The sequence below is a fragment of the Apis cerana genome, linkage group LG1, assembly GCF_029169275.1.
Source record: "Apis cerana isolate GH-2021 linkage group LG1, AcerK_1.0, whole genome shotgun sequence".
Lineage (NCBI taxonomy): Eukaryota > Metazoa > Arthropoda > Insecta > Hymenoptera > Apidae > Apis > Apis cerana.
This window is the reverse complement of record NC_083852.1, coordinates 14,507,715-14,524,522: the sequence shown is the minus strand read 5'-3', so window position 1 is coordinate 14,524,522 and position 16,808 is coordinate 14,507,715. Positions and strand designations below refer to the sequence as shown.

At 23.3% G+C, this 16,808-nt stretch overlaps 3 protein-coding genes and 1 long non-coding RNA gene across 4 annotated transcripts; 2 read left to right on the top strand and 2 right to left on the bottom strand.

Annotated features, from left to right (window-relative positions):
* Positions 1–671: 671 nt before the first annotated feature.
* Positions 672–2,490, bottom strand: LOC108003507 (rRNA-processing protein FCF1 homolog). Its single transcript, XM_017065781.3, has 5 exons — positions 2,340–2,490; positions 2,099–2,181; positions 1,933–2,004; positions 1,554–1,863; positions 672–1,457 (listed from the first exon to the last, which is right to left on the bottom strand). Exons 1-5 carry the CDS (start codon positions 2,340–2,342, stop codon positions 1,314–1,316), a joined length of 612 nt encoding a protein of 203 aa, XP_016921270.1. The 5' UTR covers positions 2,343–2,490; the 3' UTR covers positions 672–1,313.
* Positions 2,491–2,642: 152 nt separating this feature from the next.
* Positions 2,643–9,280, top strand: LOC108003599 (nuclear RNA export factor 1). Its single transcript, XM_017065956.2, has 10 exons — positions 2,643–3,121; positions 3,220–3,527; positions 3,596–3,682; positions 3,779–4,025; positions 4,100–4,293; positions 4,387–4,499; positions 5,670–5,706; positions 5,784–6,016; positions 6,086–6,254; positions 6,331–9,280. The coding sequence occupies exons 1-10, from the start codon at positions 3,043–3,045 to the stop codon at positions 6,766–6,768; spliced, it is 1,905 nt and encodes a 634-aa protein (XP_016921445.1). The 5' UTR covers positions 2,643–3,042; the 3' UTR covers positions 6,769–9,280.
* On the bottom strand, positions 7,028–16,375 carry LOC108003598 (integrin alpha-9-like). Its single transcript, XM_062076090.1, is given in 24 exon segments — positions 7,028–9,477; positions 9,545–9,613; positions 9,671–9,800; positions 9,894–9,990; positions 10,078–10,447; positions 10,507–10,687; positions 10,750–10,916; positions 10,995–11,423; positions 11,522–11,640; positions 11,713–11,903; positions 11,981–12,173; positions 12,243–12,342; positions 12,483–12,674; positions 12,746–12,831; positions 12,892–13,167; positions 13,245–13,383; positions 13,454–13,716; positions 14,200–14,293; positions 14,847–15,026; positions 15,101–15,298; positions 15,398–15,505; positions 15,601–15,783; positions 15,854–15,990; positions 16,066–16,375. Coding segments are annotated over 24 exon segments (4,260 nt in total). The 3' UTR covers positions 7,028–9,429.
* Positions 14,140–15,479, top strand: LOC133666221 (uncharacterized). The gene is made up of 2 exons (XR_009830040.1): positions 14,140–14,280; positions 15,109–15,479. It is a non-coding gene; the product is annotated as an uncharacterized LOC133666221 (long non-coding RNA).
* Positions 16,376–16,808: the final 433 nt, after the last annotated feature.

Here is a 16,808-nt window from a genome sequence, read left to right as displayed (position 1 = left end):
AATTAATTTCAAATGTTTCTATATGTAATTTTTAATGTTGCAAAGCATTGAAATAATCTTTTTAATTTACTTCGTTTTTATTAAGTAAAGCTATTTTTAATTAATACTGTATCGATTTTTTAATATTAAATTTCCCGAGAAGAAAGGATTGTAAGAATTAGGATATATTTTTAGGATAATCCGAAAAATAACAAAAGATAATATTTGTACAAATAATACTATGCAATATAATACAAAAGTTCTATAATATAACCAGTTTTACAATTTATTTTATTACTGAATTGAAGCGTTAAAAACAATTTTTTCGAACTATAATTAATTATATGTAACTATAATTAATTGCATGTAAGATATAAATAAGTATATAAATAAGTAAAATTCAAGTGATAATAACTACGAAAAATCAGGCAAAATTGTTCTTAATGTATCAATGTGATTTATTTTATCGCACATTTTCTATATATGAATCTAATAATAGTGAAATAATTTTTTTTATTATTAAATTTCTCCAAATTTTCAATGTTAAATTTTTTAGCAAAAAATATTTTTACCTCGAAATTAATATTTGAATTATCATTTGTTTATCATTCTATTATGTCAATAGATGCATTCTATTTTGAAAATTAATTTATAAATATAATTATATAAGATGAATAATTTGATCACAGTAATATATAGTAATACAATGTATTTTTATAAATCTTATTAGTATATCCACAATTATACAATAAATAACAATTTATCAAGAAAAATATAATTTCATTAGAAATTCATTAGAAATTTGATCACTCTTTATATAGATTGCCAATGTGATCTTTACCAAATTGTGATATCTTGACTATGAAAAAAATAGTTGCAAACTTCTTTTGCAAGGAACAACCATAATAAATTCACCGATAATCGTTCTTCATTCGAAATAGCTTTTTGCGCCCACTTATCTAACATTATTTCGCATTGTTACCATATACGGGACAACATCATTCGCAAAACAGTAAAATTCGAGTTGCGGTATGCTACGTGGGCGTTACACGCAACAGCTTCATTGTTTCACCGAACAATAACTATAACACATTCTCCTCTGTTTATTTTCAGTTGTTAAACAATTGTACAAACCATATCGATTGTCGGTTGCTAAAATCAAGAAATCTTTAAAAAAAAAAAAAAAGAAAATAAAATCTTTTTTCTTCATTCTCTTTTTTTTTTTTATCATCATTTCATCAAAAATTCATGTTACTTTCATTAAAAATTGTTTATAAAATCCATATTTTATTATATATATGCCTGTACAATAAAAAATTTTAATACTAAGAACATTATTTTCTAGGTGCTCCATATGCATCTGGCATTCTTTCTATAGTGTACCTATGTTGAGAAACATACATTATAGGTACACCTGGTATTTTTCGTATTCTCTTCTTTAGATCTTTATCATTAGTTGCAACAATGTAACATTTGTGCTAAAATATAATATCAAAGTTTAAAAAATTTTAATAAATGTAAAGCCAAATATTATTAAGTCAAATAGATTTCATTTTGAAAATAATTATACTTACTTGAGTCACTCTATTAATAATACAATCATCTGCATAAGTACCTTTGTGCATGCAATTCAATCTTTCAAATCTAGGATCTTTCATAATCCTTAAAGCTATTCTATATTTTTGACCTAGTTTTTCCATTTCACCTATCACACAATCTGTTATATATGGAATACATTTTGCATAAAGACATTCCATCATATTTTCTATAATATCTAATTTGTTTTTAATTGAGAAATTTATAAAATTTGTATCTACCAAAATATGATATGGTGGTCCTAATTGTGTGTTATATTGAAAAAATAATGCAGAGGATTGTTGAGGCCTGCAATATATTGTAATAATAAATTTCATATTTTTTTATATTAATTTTAGAAGATATAATAATATGTACGCTTCTGTTATCTTCAATTGAGTAGGATCTTCTTTCTTAATTTTTTTTGGTGGTATACGATGCTCAGGTTTTCTACAAATAGTAAATTAATATTTTGTAAATAATATATATATATGTAATAATAAATTTTTTGTATAATAACGAAATTGATTAAAAAACCACTTACATTCTTGAATCCCTTAAGCTTATCATTTTTTTCATTTGAGCAAATTTCTGCATAACAACTCTTCGTGTTCTTTGATTCTTTCCCTATATGTAATAACAAATTAATGAAAAAATAATTTTAATTTATTTAATTATTATAATTTAAAATTAAAATTATTACAATGTAAAATATCGAAAATATAACCTAAAATATGCATTTTAGATTTTCTGTAATATATTATAATAAATTAGATATTATTTACCATTTTTGCTTAATGTTCTATTATATAGTATTATATAATATTCTATTATATTCACAACTTTTAATAGATATATTGAAATTATAAATTTTTTAATTCAAAATGCAAATCACGTGAAGATCTTTTATGGTATTACCAACAATAATATATATATATATATATTTTATATATTTTTCTATTAGTGCTGCCAACTTAAAATATTCTAGTCATATAACACATAAATTAAATGATCATAAATTCAAACAAAATAATAGATATTTATTTTTTAGTACAATTTATGTTACATTCTATTTTTTGACACAATTATTTTTATATTGCATGTAAATATATTGCAAAAGATACATAGGATTTTTAATTTTAAATATATCTCTTTTTTACATGCTTTTTATCATTGGTTGCATGTAAATTAAAACATCTTCGGTTGACCCGCCATCTTCTTCTCGATTTATAGAAAGGGAAAAAGTATCTGTACTTCGTGAAACGTAAATTTTGATATTTTATTAAAATAGATTTAGTGCACAGAAAAGAAGTAAATGTGTTACCATTTTTAATTCTTTATCATCTGATACTGACATAGATATTATAAATATAATTTAACTAAATATACATAACATAAAAAGATCATTTATATTCTAACCTATAAAAGTGTGCAATGATTGTTGCATTTTATTTATGATCTTTTATTGTTATCCTAATTTGATAAAAAATGCCAAGAAAACCGAGCAAAACTTCATGGGGGAGTCGTGGTGGAAGATCTGGAAATTTTGATGATAAACACTATTTCGGTATATTTTTTGTTACGAATTTAAATGTTAATTCATGTTAATTTATGTAAATTTGTTTAAAGTAGATTATATTTTTATTAATTTCCTATTTTGTGCAGCCCATGATGATCGTGTACCAAGAAATGATGGATCTTTATATCTTGGAAATAGACCTAGAGTATCGTTTAAAACACAAGCAAGACCAGCAAGGGATGTACCTAGAGGATTGGCATTAGCATGTTTAGATGAAGATGTTCAAATGGCAACAAGTTCTAATAACAATAATAGACAAGTTATTATGACAGGAAGAAATAGAGGTATACAACGTGGAAGAAATAGTCCTGTCCCTCATAGAAGATTTAGGATGGGATTGGCTCCTAGAATTAGACAATTTCCTATTGGAGATTCTAATTGGTATAAAATTACAGTAAGTATATAAAATTATAAATTTTAATATTTAATTTAATTTCACATATGTATTACAAATGATTATAGATACCATATGGACATAAATATGATAAAGATTACATAATTAATAATCTTTTGAGTTACATTGCACCAGAAACTTTTATTCCATTTATGGTAAATATAAAACATCTAAAATACATAAAATACATTCATTATGTAATTAAAAATATTTTACAAATTCAATTTTATAAAAAATAATTCTGTTAATAGTATAAGGTAGTTGGAAATGAAGCCGCTTTTTACGTAGATGATAACAAAATAGCTATGGCATTAGCTGATTCTGATCGTAAAATTACAACTACTGATGGATTTAAATTACAAGTAAGAGTTTCAAAAGCAGGATTTCCACAGTGTGAAATTGATAGTAAATTGAAAGAAAGACTGAAACAAGCAATGGCAAAACGATATGTACATGAAACAAATGCATTAGATTTGTCAAGATTTCATAGAGATCCTGGTTAGTCAAATTGAAAATAACATTTTAAAAATAAATTTATTTTCAAAAAGATATAATAATTTTGTTCATTATAGATCTTATTACCGATTACTTTTGTGCACTATTTCGACCTGTAATGTTAAAAGCAGTATTAGATATTGTATCAGAACACATACCAGATTTAGAAGCACTAAATTTAGATGGAAATAAATTGCAATTAATCGAAAAACTAAATGTTTTGGATAAAAAATTCACGAAATTGAAAATATTATATTTAGGAGATAACAAGGTGAGTAATTTAAAATTTCTAAATTGTATTTTTATTATTTAAATTGTGATGTATAATTTAATATATAATTAATATTTTATTATTATTATATAGATAAAAGATATTAATCAAATAGATACAATCAAAGATTTAAAGTTGGAGGAGTTAAAATTAGAAGGAAATCCTGTATGCAACAAGTATAAATCTCGACAAAATGACTACATTAGGTAATGTATGATCTTTTTTACAATGATGGGATTCTTCAGGTTTGAGTTGGATTATCAAAAATAATAGATATTGTGGTGCTAATAACTAAAATATTGTATTATAAAATTAAAAAAGTCAAATTATTTTATTAATCAAAATTATTAACTAAATTAACTATTAAATAAAAGATATATTAATAATTGTTCAAAATAAGGTATACCTTATCTGATTTTGGCCTTGAAATGTGTCATCATTTTAAATAATTTTTTCTGATACATATGATTGTTGCTCAAATTTAATTTTCAAATTACATAAAAAATATAAACTTTACATATAAACTTTTAAATAAAATAAATAATATCTTTATTACTAAATATTTTTAGCTTAAATTTTTTATTAAATTCCAATTTATCAAATTTAGATATAAATTTAGATTATATATATTATTTTATGAAAATAAAATAATAAAATAAAATATAAAATGATCTTTTGACAATCAAAATTATTATAATTGAATTTATAACGATTTTATAATATATTAAATGTAAATGTGACTACCATTCTTTTTTATGTTGACTAATGCTTTTTGAAATTATAGTCTCATATATTTTTTCAGAATTTATATTTAGATTATAATATTATCTATTTTGTCTATGTAGATAGACAATGTATAGATAAAAATAATATATCTACTCTATTGACAATATTAATTAATAAAAATAGATAATATTAATTAAACATATCAAAGAAAATTTAAAATGAAATTTTTTTATTTTATGTTTCTATAAATTAGATTTAATTATTATTACATAAAAATAGCTACTATAAGATCAAACAGAAAGATTTAATAACTTATAATAACTATTGCATAATCTTAAAAATCTTAAAAATCATATTTACCTATTATAAATTTTAAATACGAATCGAAAATATGTTTGAAATTAAAGCAATAAAAATATGTATGAGAAAAAGTTATTTACTTTAACAGAGAAACATTTTAACAATTTCATGGAAATTATATACATTCTTAATTATTTTCAATAAGTTATAAGATGAGAAAATTGGTTCTGCCAATTCTAAATGATCCCTATTTCTTCCTTTATTTTACTTTTCAATAATAAGGCAAATATTTCTGTTATTACGATTAACTTGGAGCTTCCGGGCTTCTGGCTTTTCTTTCCTGACCACAGCGACGTTCGGAAACGATTTCCCAAACTGCTGCGACTGGTATGTAATTATTAATAATTATATTAATTATATTAATTTGTGAAAAATTCAGAACAACTGTTTAATATTTTATTCAGGATGGTATGGAACTTCCAAAACCAATATTATTCGACGTAGCGGATGAAGGAAATAAAATGCCTCCCTCTCAGAGAATGTTTGTTGCAAATGCAAAAGCACAAGAAATTGCTAGTCAATTTTTGCAACAATATTTTCTCATTTTCGATAGTGAGAATCGTCAACCATTGTTAGATGCGTATGTCGAACATGCGTGTTTTAGTATGACTATGTCTTACACTCATAGTACTAATAAGTACGTTTATATATATATATATATTATTTTAGAAACAAATATATTTTATTAATAAATGGGACATTGCAGATTGAATGGATATCTAATGGAAAATAGAAATTTGTATAGAATAAATGATACAAATAAAAGACAGAAGTTATTGAAACAGGGACGTTTGCCGGTAGTTTCATTTATTTCTGAAATGCCACAAACTTCTCATTACCTAAACACATTCACAATGGACATCAGTCTAATTACAGTAAGATTTTATTTTCTTGTACAGAAATAAAATTTGTAAGCTTTTCGTTATTTTATACGACAATTTTATATTTTAGGATGGAATGATGTTAACTACAGTCACAGGACTATTTAAAGAACTTGATAAAAAAGAGCAACCTATTCGTTATTTTAATCGAACCTTTATAATAGTACCAGAAGGAAGTGGTTATTGTATTCGAAATGAACAATTACATATCAGTCAACCCACAGATGCACAATTAAGACAATTGAATAATCAGAATTCAGAGACACAAATAACAAATCCAGGATCACATACTCCTTCGAGTAGTGGCACTGCAAAATCTTTGTCAGTACAGTTACCTGAAGACGTAAAACAACAAATGACGATGACGCTTAGCCAACAAACAAACATGAATTTAGAATGGAGTTTAAAGTGCTTAGAAGAAGTGTTATGGAATTATGACAATGCGCTCTCAGCGTTTCAAGAATTCTACAAGCGAGGACAAATACCAGCAGAAGCATTTAACAAATAAGATGTGGATAAATAACATGTGGAAAAAAGTAAGATTCATAGAAATTTCAATTATTCTTTTCTACTGCATGTATTTTCGAAACATACAGTCTTATATTGTAATTTGAATAGATATGCAGATTTTATTTTAATTTTTTTTCCTTCTATTAAAACAAAAAAATTAATTTTAACGAATAATGTTTGTCACATATTGCAAATTGACATAGGTATCCTTTTTTGTTCCTTTTCTTTTCTTTTTTTTTTTTTTCTTTATATATATATATATATATATATATATATATATATATATACATATATATATATACATATATATAATTGTCTTAAATTACTTTATGGATACGTGTATTTACAACAAACAAAAAGAAGATTGTTGTAGAATATAAAATAACCCCAACGATTTATTTTACATGGTATTGTATTTAACAACAAACTTCTTTTTGTATCAAGAAATGAATATTTTTATCATTAACGAATAAGATGTCCAAACATGGATTTAATTTTGCAAATAATTGTCTCTTATAAGTTAAGATTTAATGCGATGATTTTTAAGTTTAATATATTCCCGGAAAAAGTAATATTAGTGCGATGCGATTAATTTTTACTTTCATTTCTGTATATCTCAACTTTCGTGCCAGTTGTGATAAAATCTCGAAGAAAGTGCTCCGGATTTTTATTTCTCATAATTATTTATAACAAATATATTCTTAGATATTCATTTTTGCATCAGAATATGAAAATCGAATACATTAAGTTCAATATAAGAGATACAAATGATGTTTAAACTTCTTGTGCTACTAGTTCGATTATATTTCATATGTACATAGTGATGTTTATTTAATATCATGATTCGAGTAATCTATATGTAATAATATATTTGTTTCATTCTAGAATGTGTGCAAGGTTGTGCTGTAATGCTTTTAAATAGATGAGTCTACATTACTGTGTAATTGTTAGAAAACAGAATGTTTGTGCCTTTCTTTAATTATATTATTTCAAATAAAATGAACATCATTATGTACTCAATACCAACTAGTTTACATTAAACTTTATAAAATAGCAATTTAAAGAAAAATCTTATGATCTTAAAAAGGTCATATTTCACCTTACTTCGTATCATGCTGGTTGATCGTATTTATTATCAAATTTTATATAATTTTTTTAATATTTAAAATAAAGAAAATATCCACTAAAATATCTAGAATAAAAGAATCGATATATCTAATAGTGCAATGAATTTTTTTTATAAATTTGGTATTGAAATTATAATAAAATATTTTCAAACGAATTTAATTGATAATAAACAGAACACGAGTCAGCCAGCTTCAAATGTCATTTTGAGAATTGGTATATCATGTTACACGAATTCTCACAAATTATATACATGAATATTGTTATTCGCCTTCTTCGTTATGTAATTTCATTAAATTGCGTAAATCACTTCAACAGATAATCTACAGCTTGTGAGTATAAATTATATATTGGTATTCATAAATAGTGCGCTTCTAATGAAACAATATTATTTTATTACACTACGCATATCCAGAGAACAAAAATAATTATACCTCATATCCTGTTCAATTTATTTATTTTTGAAAATGGTCGACTCGCCTTTGAGAAGGGAAGATAAAAAGAACAAGAGACAATAATTCTGGTGGACAATTGGGAATCTAACAAATAAGTTTGATCCCCTTCCTTGTCGAAGCCTGTCGATGTGCGACGAAATATGCTACGACAAATAATTACAATGTCCACATAATGTTAACAAGCAACATTAACATCGGAATAAAGGCGAATTTTACTCGACCGTATTAGTTACTCTTGCGGATTAAAACCACAAAAAAATTTTGGGCGATGCTGATGGCGATTAATCAAAAGCTATAACCGCCCCCTCATTTTGTGTCTTTTTAAAGGACACAACTGACAAATGGAACTGATCTGAGTATGAATATGGAACTAAACAATGAAACTAAATATATTCAATATAACAGAATTTGTTCAACAGAATTTGAATTTTTTTACTATGTTTAACAGATCATCATTAAAAATTTATAAACTAGAAATAATTGATTATTATCAAAATAATAGTTTATGCTCACATTCTGTAAAAACGTTATTAAGATGACGAAAATATTTTGTATTAGTATTATAAGTTTTTCGAAAAAAAAGAAAGAGAAAAATTCATTCTATTATATTACTAATAATTTTTGATTTATTATATAAAAGAAATATCTCTTAAGAAAAAAAAGAAAAAGTAAAAGAAATAATTTTTTACTATTGTTGTGAGGAATGGGAAATTAATCCACTGGATATTGTTATAATGCAATGCAAATTATTGCGTTTATTTTTTCGTTTGTAATTAAAAGAAAATGTAAATAGCTACATACTGATTCATGTACATGTTTAAGATATGTTTTTACATTATATGTTTTTGTCAAGTTAAGATGTTTGAATACAATGTACGAATTGAAAGTACAATAAGATATAATTAATAAAAATAGAAATTTGTACACATATATGGGCGTTTTTCATCGAAGATTATGAATATAATGTAAATAAATATTAAAAGTTTATCAAATATAATTTTCTTTTTACAGAATATACGCGTAATATTCGATATAAATATTTTTTAAATATTTTTTATAAGTTCTTTTTATTCATTATATCACGTGTTTTCAGGATTAATTATAATCGCAGCTTCATTTCCTATCACCTATAAATAAGATTAATAAGATATTAATTAAAATTTATTTTATTTTTATAAAATATAGAATACTTACTTCATTACTTACTTTATTACATTCCTGATTTGTTAAAGTTTGTTTTTTTTTTCGTTTAAAGAAACCCAACTGAAAAATATTATATTGGAACATATTATAATAATGTTCAAAAAATAAAAATCTTACCGTTCCTAAAATCGCAGCAAAAATAAATAATAATAATATTCCTATTAAAATAGAGATAAGAATAATCCATGGCTGTAACTTTTCCATTTTTGGAATATTATAAAATATTGTCACAATTTCCATTGTAGATCTATAATGTAATTTTCAAATTATTTCTAATACAAATATATTAAATATAAATAATATAATAAATATAAATGCCAAATATAATATAGAAATTTACCGAGTTCCATTGATATACAACATCTTATCAGGTTTTATTATTTCTGCGCTTACCTCAATAGCATATTTTAAAATAGCTCTATTGTTTTTAAAAATATCTTAAAATATTTAAAAAAATATAAATAAAACATGATTTTATATTTATATTTTATAATATTTAATTAAAAACAAATAACGACCTTTACCTTTAAGTTTATCAACATTTAAAAAAAGTTTAATTGTCATCTTTCCAATATCTTGTAATGTTTTCAATGTACTTAAATCACATATAATAGTTGTACAATTTATATAAGGAGTTGAACAATTCATGTAAATAATATCATTTGTCCAATTTTCATTTAATATTTTTGGAGCTTTAATATTCATGTTATTCAAATATAAAGCTGAGTCTTCTATTGAGTTAAATTGATCTTTTTCATTTATTATACGATTATTATTTTGTCGTATTTTATTGGAAAACAGAGATATATTAAATTGATCTAAAGACGATTCTCCTTGAATATCCAATAAATTAGTCTCTGATGAACATTCAAAAAGTTTTCCTGATATGTATAACTAAAAATATACATATATCAATATTTTATATTTATAAAAGTGAATATATAAATTCTTACTTGAGATTTATACATGTATATCAAATGTAAGTCTTTAAAAGCTAGTGGTATTTTAACAATCAATTGCGCAACTTCTATTGGTGATGCCCCAAGTTTATATACTTGATAAGTATGTTGAAAAGTAACATTTTGAGCAATTTCGTTTAAAGTAGTTAGATAATAGGCTTCTTCATTTGCTTTTCTAAAAAATAAAACTAATAAAAATAAATGCACGTTATTATTTAATATTTAAATAATACAAACCCATGTAAAGATAGAGAAACTTCGTTTACTAAATTAAGAGTTTTAATTATATTTGTCATTCCATGATTTATACTACGAGTTTTTATTGTTATGTAAAAATATAATTTATGGTCATATAATGATTCATTAATCAAATATTTCATATTTAAATCTAATTTGACATTTTTCTATATTATAAATAAAAAATAAATATTTAACATATATAATAATACGATTTCTAAAAATTTTGCTCTAAAAATTTTTACCTCTTCTTCTTTCCAAATAGGATTTCCTACATCACAAATTACTATTAAATTCTCTTTAGAAATATCTTCTTGACAAGAGGGTAAAATACTACGTAATATTACTCTCTCAGGAAACTTAAATTCGAGTGTGGTAAGATATGCAGGTTCTCCATAATTTTTTAAATTAATTTTTAAACTTATATCATTTGAACCAATTATCCACATATTGTTATCTCTTACATTATAAAATTTTGCAGTAACAGATATATTAGAATTACAGATTTTGTCTTCTCCACAACCAATATTAAAAGGAAGTAAAACTTTTACATTTTGTATCTTGTTGTGTTTTTCAACAGGACAAAATTTACAAAACTCATTTGATACGTTATCGTGTAAAAAATCATGTTTTGCAACTATACTAATAGGCTCGATAAAATCTCGTATATCTTTCTAAAAAAAACATTACATTAATATAATATAATAAAATTAATATAAAATATAATAAAATAAAACAAAAATAAAATAATATAAAATATATTGAATGTTACCAAAATATTAACTTCACTAGATAGACAAATACTTAAATTAGAAGATTTCATTTCTAAAATTGTTTCTTTAGTTCGCTGGTAACGTTCGTCTATAATGGCTGTAATCCTAAATTTTATAGCTAGAAAAAAATATTTTATTAAAAAATATAACAAATTTAATCTTATGCAAAACATATTGTATAACATCTTACTATCTGTGACAATATCGTGTAACATGTCATACATATTGTATCGTGGACATATTCTGACCAAAAATTGTTTAGCATCTCTTTGCAAAATATTAGGTATAGTTTCAATAAAAAGTTCTGTTTTCCATATTGGTTTGCTACGTAATATAATAGCATGCTCTGATTTGTATGCTCCAATTGCGATATCCAAATATCTATATATCATATAGAAAATTAATAAATATGTAAAAATACTGACTGTAAAAATATTTACAAAATAAATTTCACTAACCCGTTTCTATCAATATCAATCGGTTTTGATATTGAAAATCCAAATCGAAGTATTTTTTGTGAAGAATTATATTTAAATAATTTTACAGCTTCGATTCGTTGCGATTCTTTTAAATTCATATTCTTTAAATCTGGAGTCCCATTAAATACATAAATAACTCCATCATCTTCCCAAGGTGTTCCCACAATAATATCTATTACAATAAAAAAATAAATTCTATAAAAATTTAAAATATATATAAATATAAATAAATTTGAATTACCATCAAATCCATCAGCATCTAAATCACCACTAGCTATGGCATATCCAAAATGTCCTCCTTCTGCAACTCCATGTAAAATTACAGCCATTTCAAATTGTTCCTGAAAAAAAATATTAAAAATATACAAAATATATATTTGTCAGATGATGCAATATAAAAAATATTTAATACTTTGAACTCATTGTCTAATTAATATAATCATTACAATATTTTTTTTTAAATTTACAAAATATTTCTTACCTTGGATGTACCAAAATATATATATACTCTACCGGTATCTTCTCCCCAATAGGGTGCTCCAACAAGAAGATCATCCAAACCATCTTTATTTAAATCTCCTACAGCCAAACTGGCTCCAAAATATTCGCCAATATGAGTACCATATAATTTCGTGATGATTGATATATTCGATGCTGGATTAATTATTCCGACCTAAAAAAAATTTGTTCATCAAATTTGAAAATCTTTTTTTAATTACCGTACATTTCGAGGTATTGTTATACCGAGCCTTTATACTTCCAACCTGGTGCTCCACTTGCGAATAGTAATTGATCCCTTTTAAAGAAATAACCAGATTCAACGCTGTATCCTATAAATATTTTATTGCATATTAAAAATAAGAATTAAGTTGATATTATAAAGGACATACCAAATTGAGATAAATCGTCATTTAATGGTAACTCCACGGTCATTCTTTTATTTGAATATTGTATATCTACAGTTCCATAATCTTCATGTTTTGGTTCTCCTATGATGCGATTTATTTTCTTCTTTTTTTTTTTTTCATTTTGCTAAATTCTTTTTTAAATTATTTATTTGATAATAAAAAATAATAATATTCTTGAATTTTATTTACAAACCTTTGTCGATGCATAATGAACAGAAAATCCATGTATCGGATTGTACCAAAATGTTGACATAAAATCTAGATTTAAATAATAATACAATTAATAATACAATTATTCAATAAATCAATTATTATTTTAATTAAATTGCATATACCATAAAACTTAAGATCTTTCTCTTCAATTATCAGAGTATTCGAAGAAATTTTTCCACTATAACACATCCCTTGCATAGTTTCCAAATTAATATCTAAAGATTTATATAAAAGTGCCACAATTGTTCGTGGTGCACATGCCTAAATTGAAATGTCATTCAAAATTTTATTTATCAAAATAATACAATCGTTACTAATATATTTCTCTTACTGTTAAAATTCCATTTATTCTATCTATTGCAATTGCACTTCCGAACCACCCATATTGCTTTCGTATCCACATCATCATTCCGAGTTGCGTTATGTATCCTTTTTCATTTTCAATTTTTTCTGGTTTAATTTCTTGACATTTATGATTTTCAATTCCATACAAATGTGAATTTTCGATTTCACAACGATACACAATACCAGGCTCGATCAAATAAGATAATCTTTTTGTTGAAGACCAAGAATAATTTCCTTTTGGTGCTCCAACTATCAACCTTTACGATTGATACATAAAATTTTTAAAATTTTAAAATATAATCAGAAAAAATAATTTGATTTAATATATCAATTAAAAATCATTTACCAAGATGTATCAATATCCGATTCATAATACAAATGTACCGTGTAACCAAAATAACTATTATTAAACATATCATCATGATGAAAAATAATAGGAAAATCTACGTCTATATTATATCCACATACAATTTCCAAAAAAAAAAAAAATATTCCTTTAATAAACATTTTTTGAACTTTTATGACGAATTTGAATTTAACGTGCTTCACCAAGGAAAATTATAAACTATCGTTAATTTTTATTCAACTACAGGAAGACAAACGATAAAGTTATCGCTGAAAAATATATCATCATAATAAAATTTGTGACTAATGCATTATTTATTTCATCAGATTAATCATCATATTACAAGGATATACAAAGAAAATATAGTTTCATTTATAACTGTATGCCTAAAATTCTTGAATCTTTGAATACAAATTTTTCGATATCCTTTATATAATGTGGTAAATTATCTTGAGGATCCTTTTCAGGTAATTCAGGACACTAAAATAATTTAAACTTTACACAAGATATTAATATATAGAACATTTTTGGAAAATCGATACTAAAAGTTAAAACAAAAAATAAAAGTTGATATATAAAAACTAATTTAAATTTTACACAAGATAATATATGGGAAATCCTTTTCAGGTATTTCAGGACACTAAAATAATTTAAACTTTATACAAGATATTAATATATAGAATATTTTTCGAAAATCGATATTAGAAGTTAAAACAAAAAGTAAAAGTTGATATATAAAAATTTATTATTTATTAAATTATAAACAAAGTTTTTAAAGTTTGTGTTAGACAAACATAGAACAATTTTATTTTCGTTATATAGTCCATATCGTTATATCTCCGCTTGATTTAATATAAAATTATATTTAATTATTATTAAATATAATTTAATAAATAACAATAACATATCAATTTTTATTTGTTCTAACTTATAGAATTAACTATTTAGAATTTATATTTGATTTTGATTTCCAATATCTTGTATATTTTTCATGTGATATACTATAGTTTAAATAATTAAAATTTATAAATACCTCGGCTTGTTTTCTTATTTTCAAAATCTTAGGCATTAGTTTAATAGTTCTTTTCTTTCTTTTCTTTAAGCTAGGATGATGCATAAATAATGGTATTTCAAATTTATCCGCTTTACTAAGCTCTTCAAATACTTTCATAATCTCCCAGAATACTAAAATTTCTCTAGGATCAATACAAGCCTAAAAATATAAAAAAAAATTTTATATAAAAATTATGTTTGCAAAAATAATTATGTCAAATAAAAATTATATACTTTTGCAGCTAATTCCATCCCAACTTCATCAGCTTCAATTTCAGATGATCTTCTATACCAAGCAAAAATAATTGAAGAAAATATATAAAAACTTGAACAAAGTATGGCTGCTATTCTTCTTGGAAACAAAACCCAAATTAGAAATGAAAAGATAATAGTTGTAATGTCATTTAGTATTCCGAAAGATAATGTTTCTGACTGAGAACAAATTTATTGTAATTGTAATATTATATATTTTTTTTTTATATTTAAGATTTATAATATATCATATATTGTTTATAATTAAATATAACTTACTGTATGAAGAAGCATTTCATGTGACATTTCATGAGCTAAAATAAATATTAATTGATCATTGCTTTTAATGAGATCAAACATATCAGAAAGTATAATAATACTTCTATCCTAAAATATTTAATGAAAAAGTTAATATTTCTATTAAGATAAATTTTTTTTATCTTTATACATATAATAGCATTTTTATATATTATTTTACATACTGGTAAAATCAAAACATTAGGAAGTGATGCCATATTAAATATACGATAAATTATAGTTACTGTCCAATCCAATCCTTCAAAAATTTCTTTGTTAGATTCTATTAATTTTTTTATTGCATTGCCAACAATTACATACTTAGGATCATTTAATGGTACTACATTTTCTTTATTTTGTACTATCACCTATCATATGTAATTTTATGATTATAAAATTGTTATTCTATTTTTGGTCAAATATAGTTTGAATACATACTCTAAAAAGGATTTTAGCATTTTTAATTCGTAGATCTTGATTAAATAAAATAAAACGTCGTTTCTTCAATATTCGATCCTTCTCAAAACATGTTAAACAATAAATAAATAAAATAAATGATAAGAATGCCAAAGAACCTAGAAATATATATATATCCAATATTTATATTATTTCAAATACCTATGAATTATTATACCATAGAAGAAATATACCATAAAAAATATGTCTCTTTTGCTTATACCATGTTATATACATTTGTTGTTGCATTAATGGTTGTCTCAACCACCATTTTCTTACATAATAACCACATAAAATTGAACCAAGGCATATAGTTAAAGATGTAGGATAACAAAGCTTTTGAGTCGTATGAATATTTGATATTTGAAGCTTTAAATATTGCCATTTTTTTACAGACCTTTTATATTGATGAGAAAATGTTCCAGAAATAGTACTATATGATAGACTATTTCTTGTATATGTTAAAGTTCTACTAGTTGTCAGCAAAAGATAGTTGAAATACATTATTTATATAATACAATTAAAGAATAAAATCATTATAGCAATATAATTTTTTAATAAGCTTTTTAAAGTTTTTTTAAATTTTGACAAAAGCTTTTAAAAATAATTATTTTAAATAGTTTAACACAGGTTAAATTATATTTTACTGACAAAACAAATTAAACGAAAAAAGAAAATTTGAAGGAAAAAAGGAGAAAGGATATATAATAATATAATATATGATATTTGTATGCGTTAAACGAATAAAATAATATGATATTAAAAAAATATTAAAATTTAAACATATGAATATATATTAGATTTTTTAAATAGATTCAGTTGTTGATGCATCAATTGATATGTGTCAAAAGATTTGTTTTTTTTATATAATTGTGACATATAGACATTTAAAATGTTTTTTAGAAGATAATAATGCATTTACGAATTATAATATTAT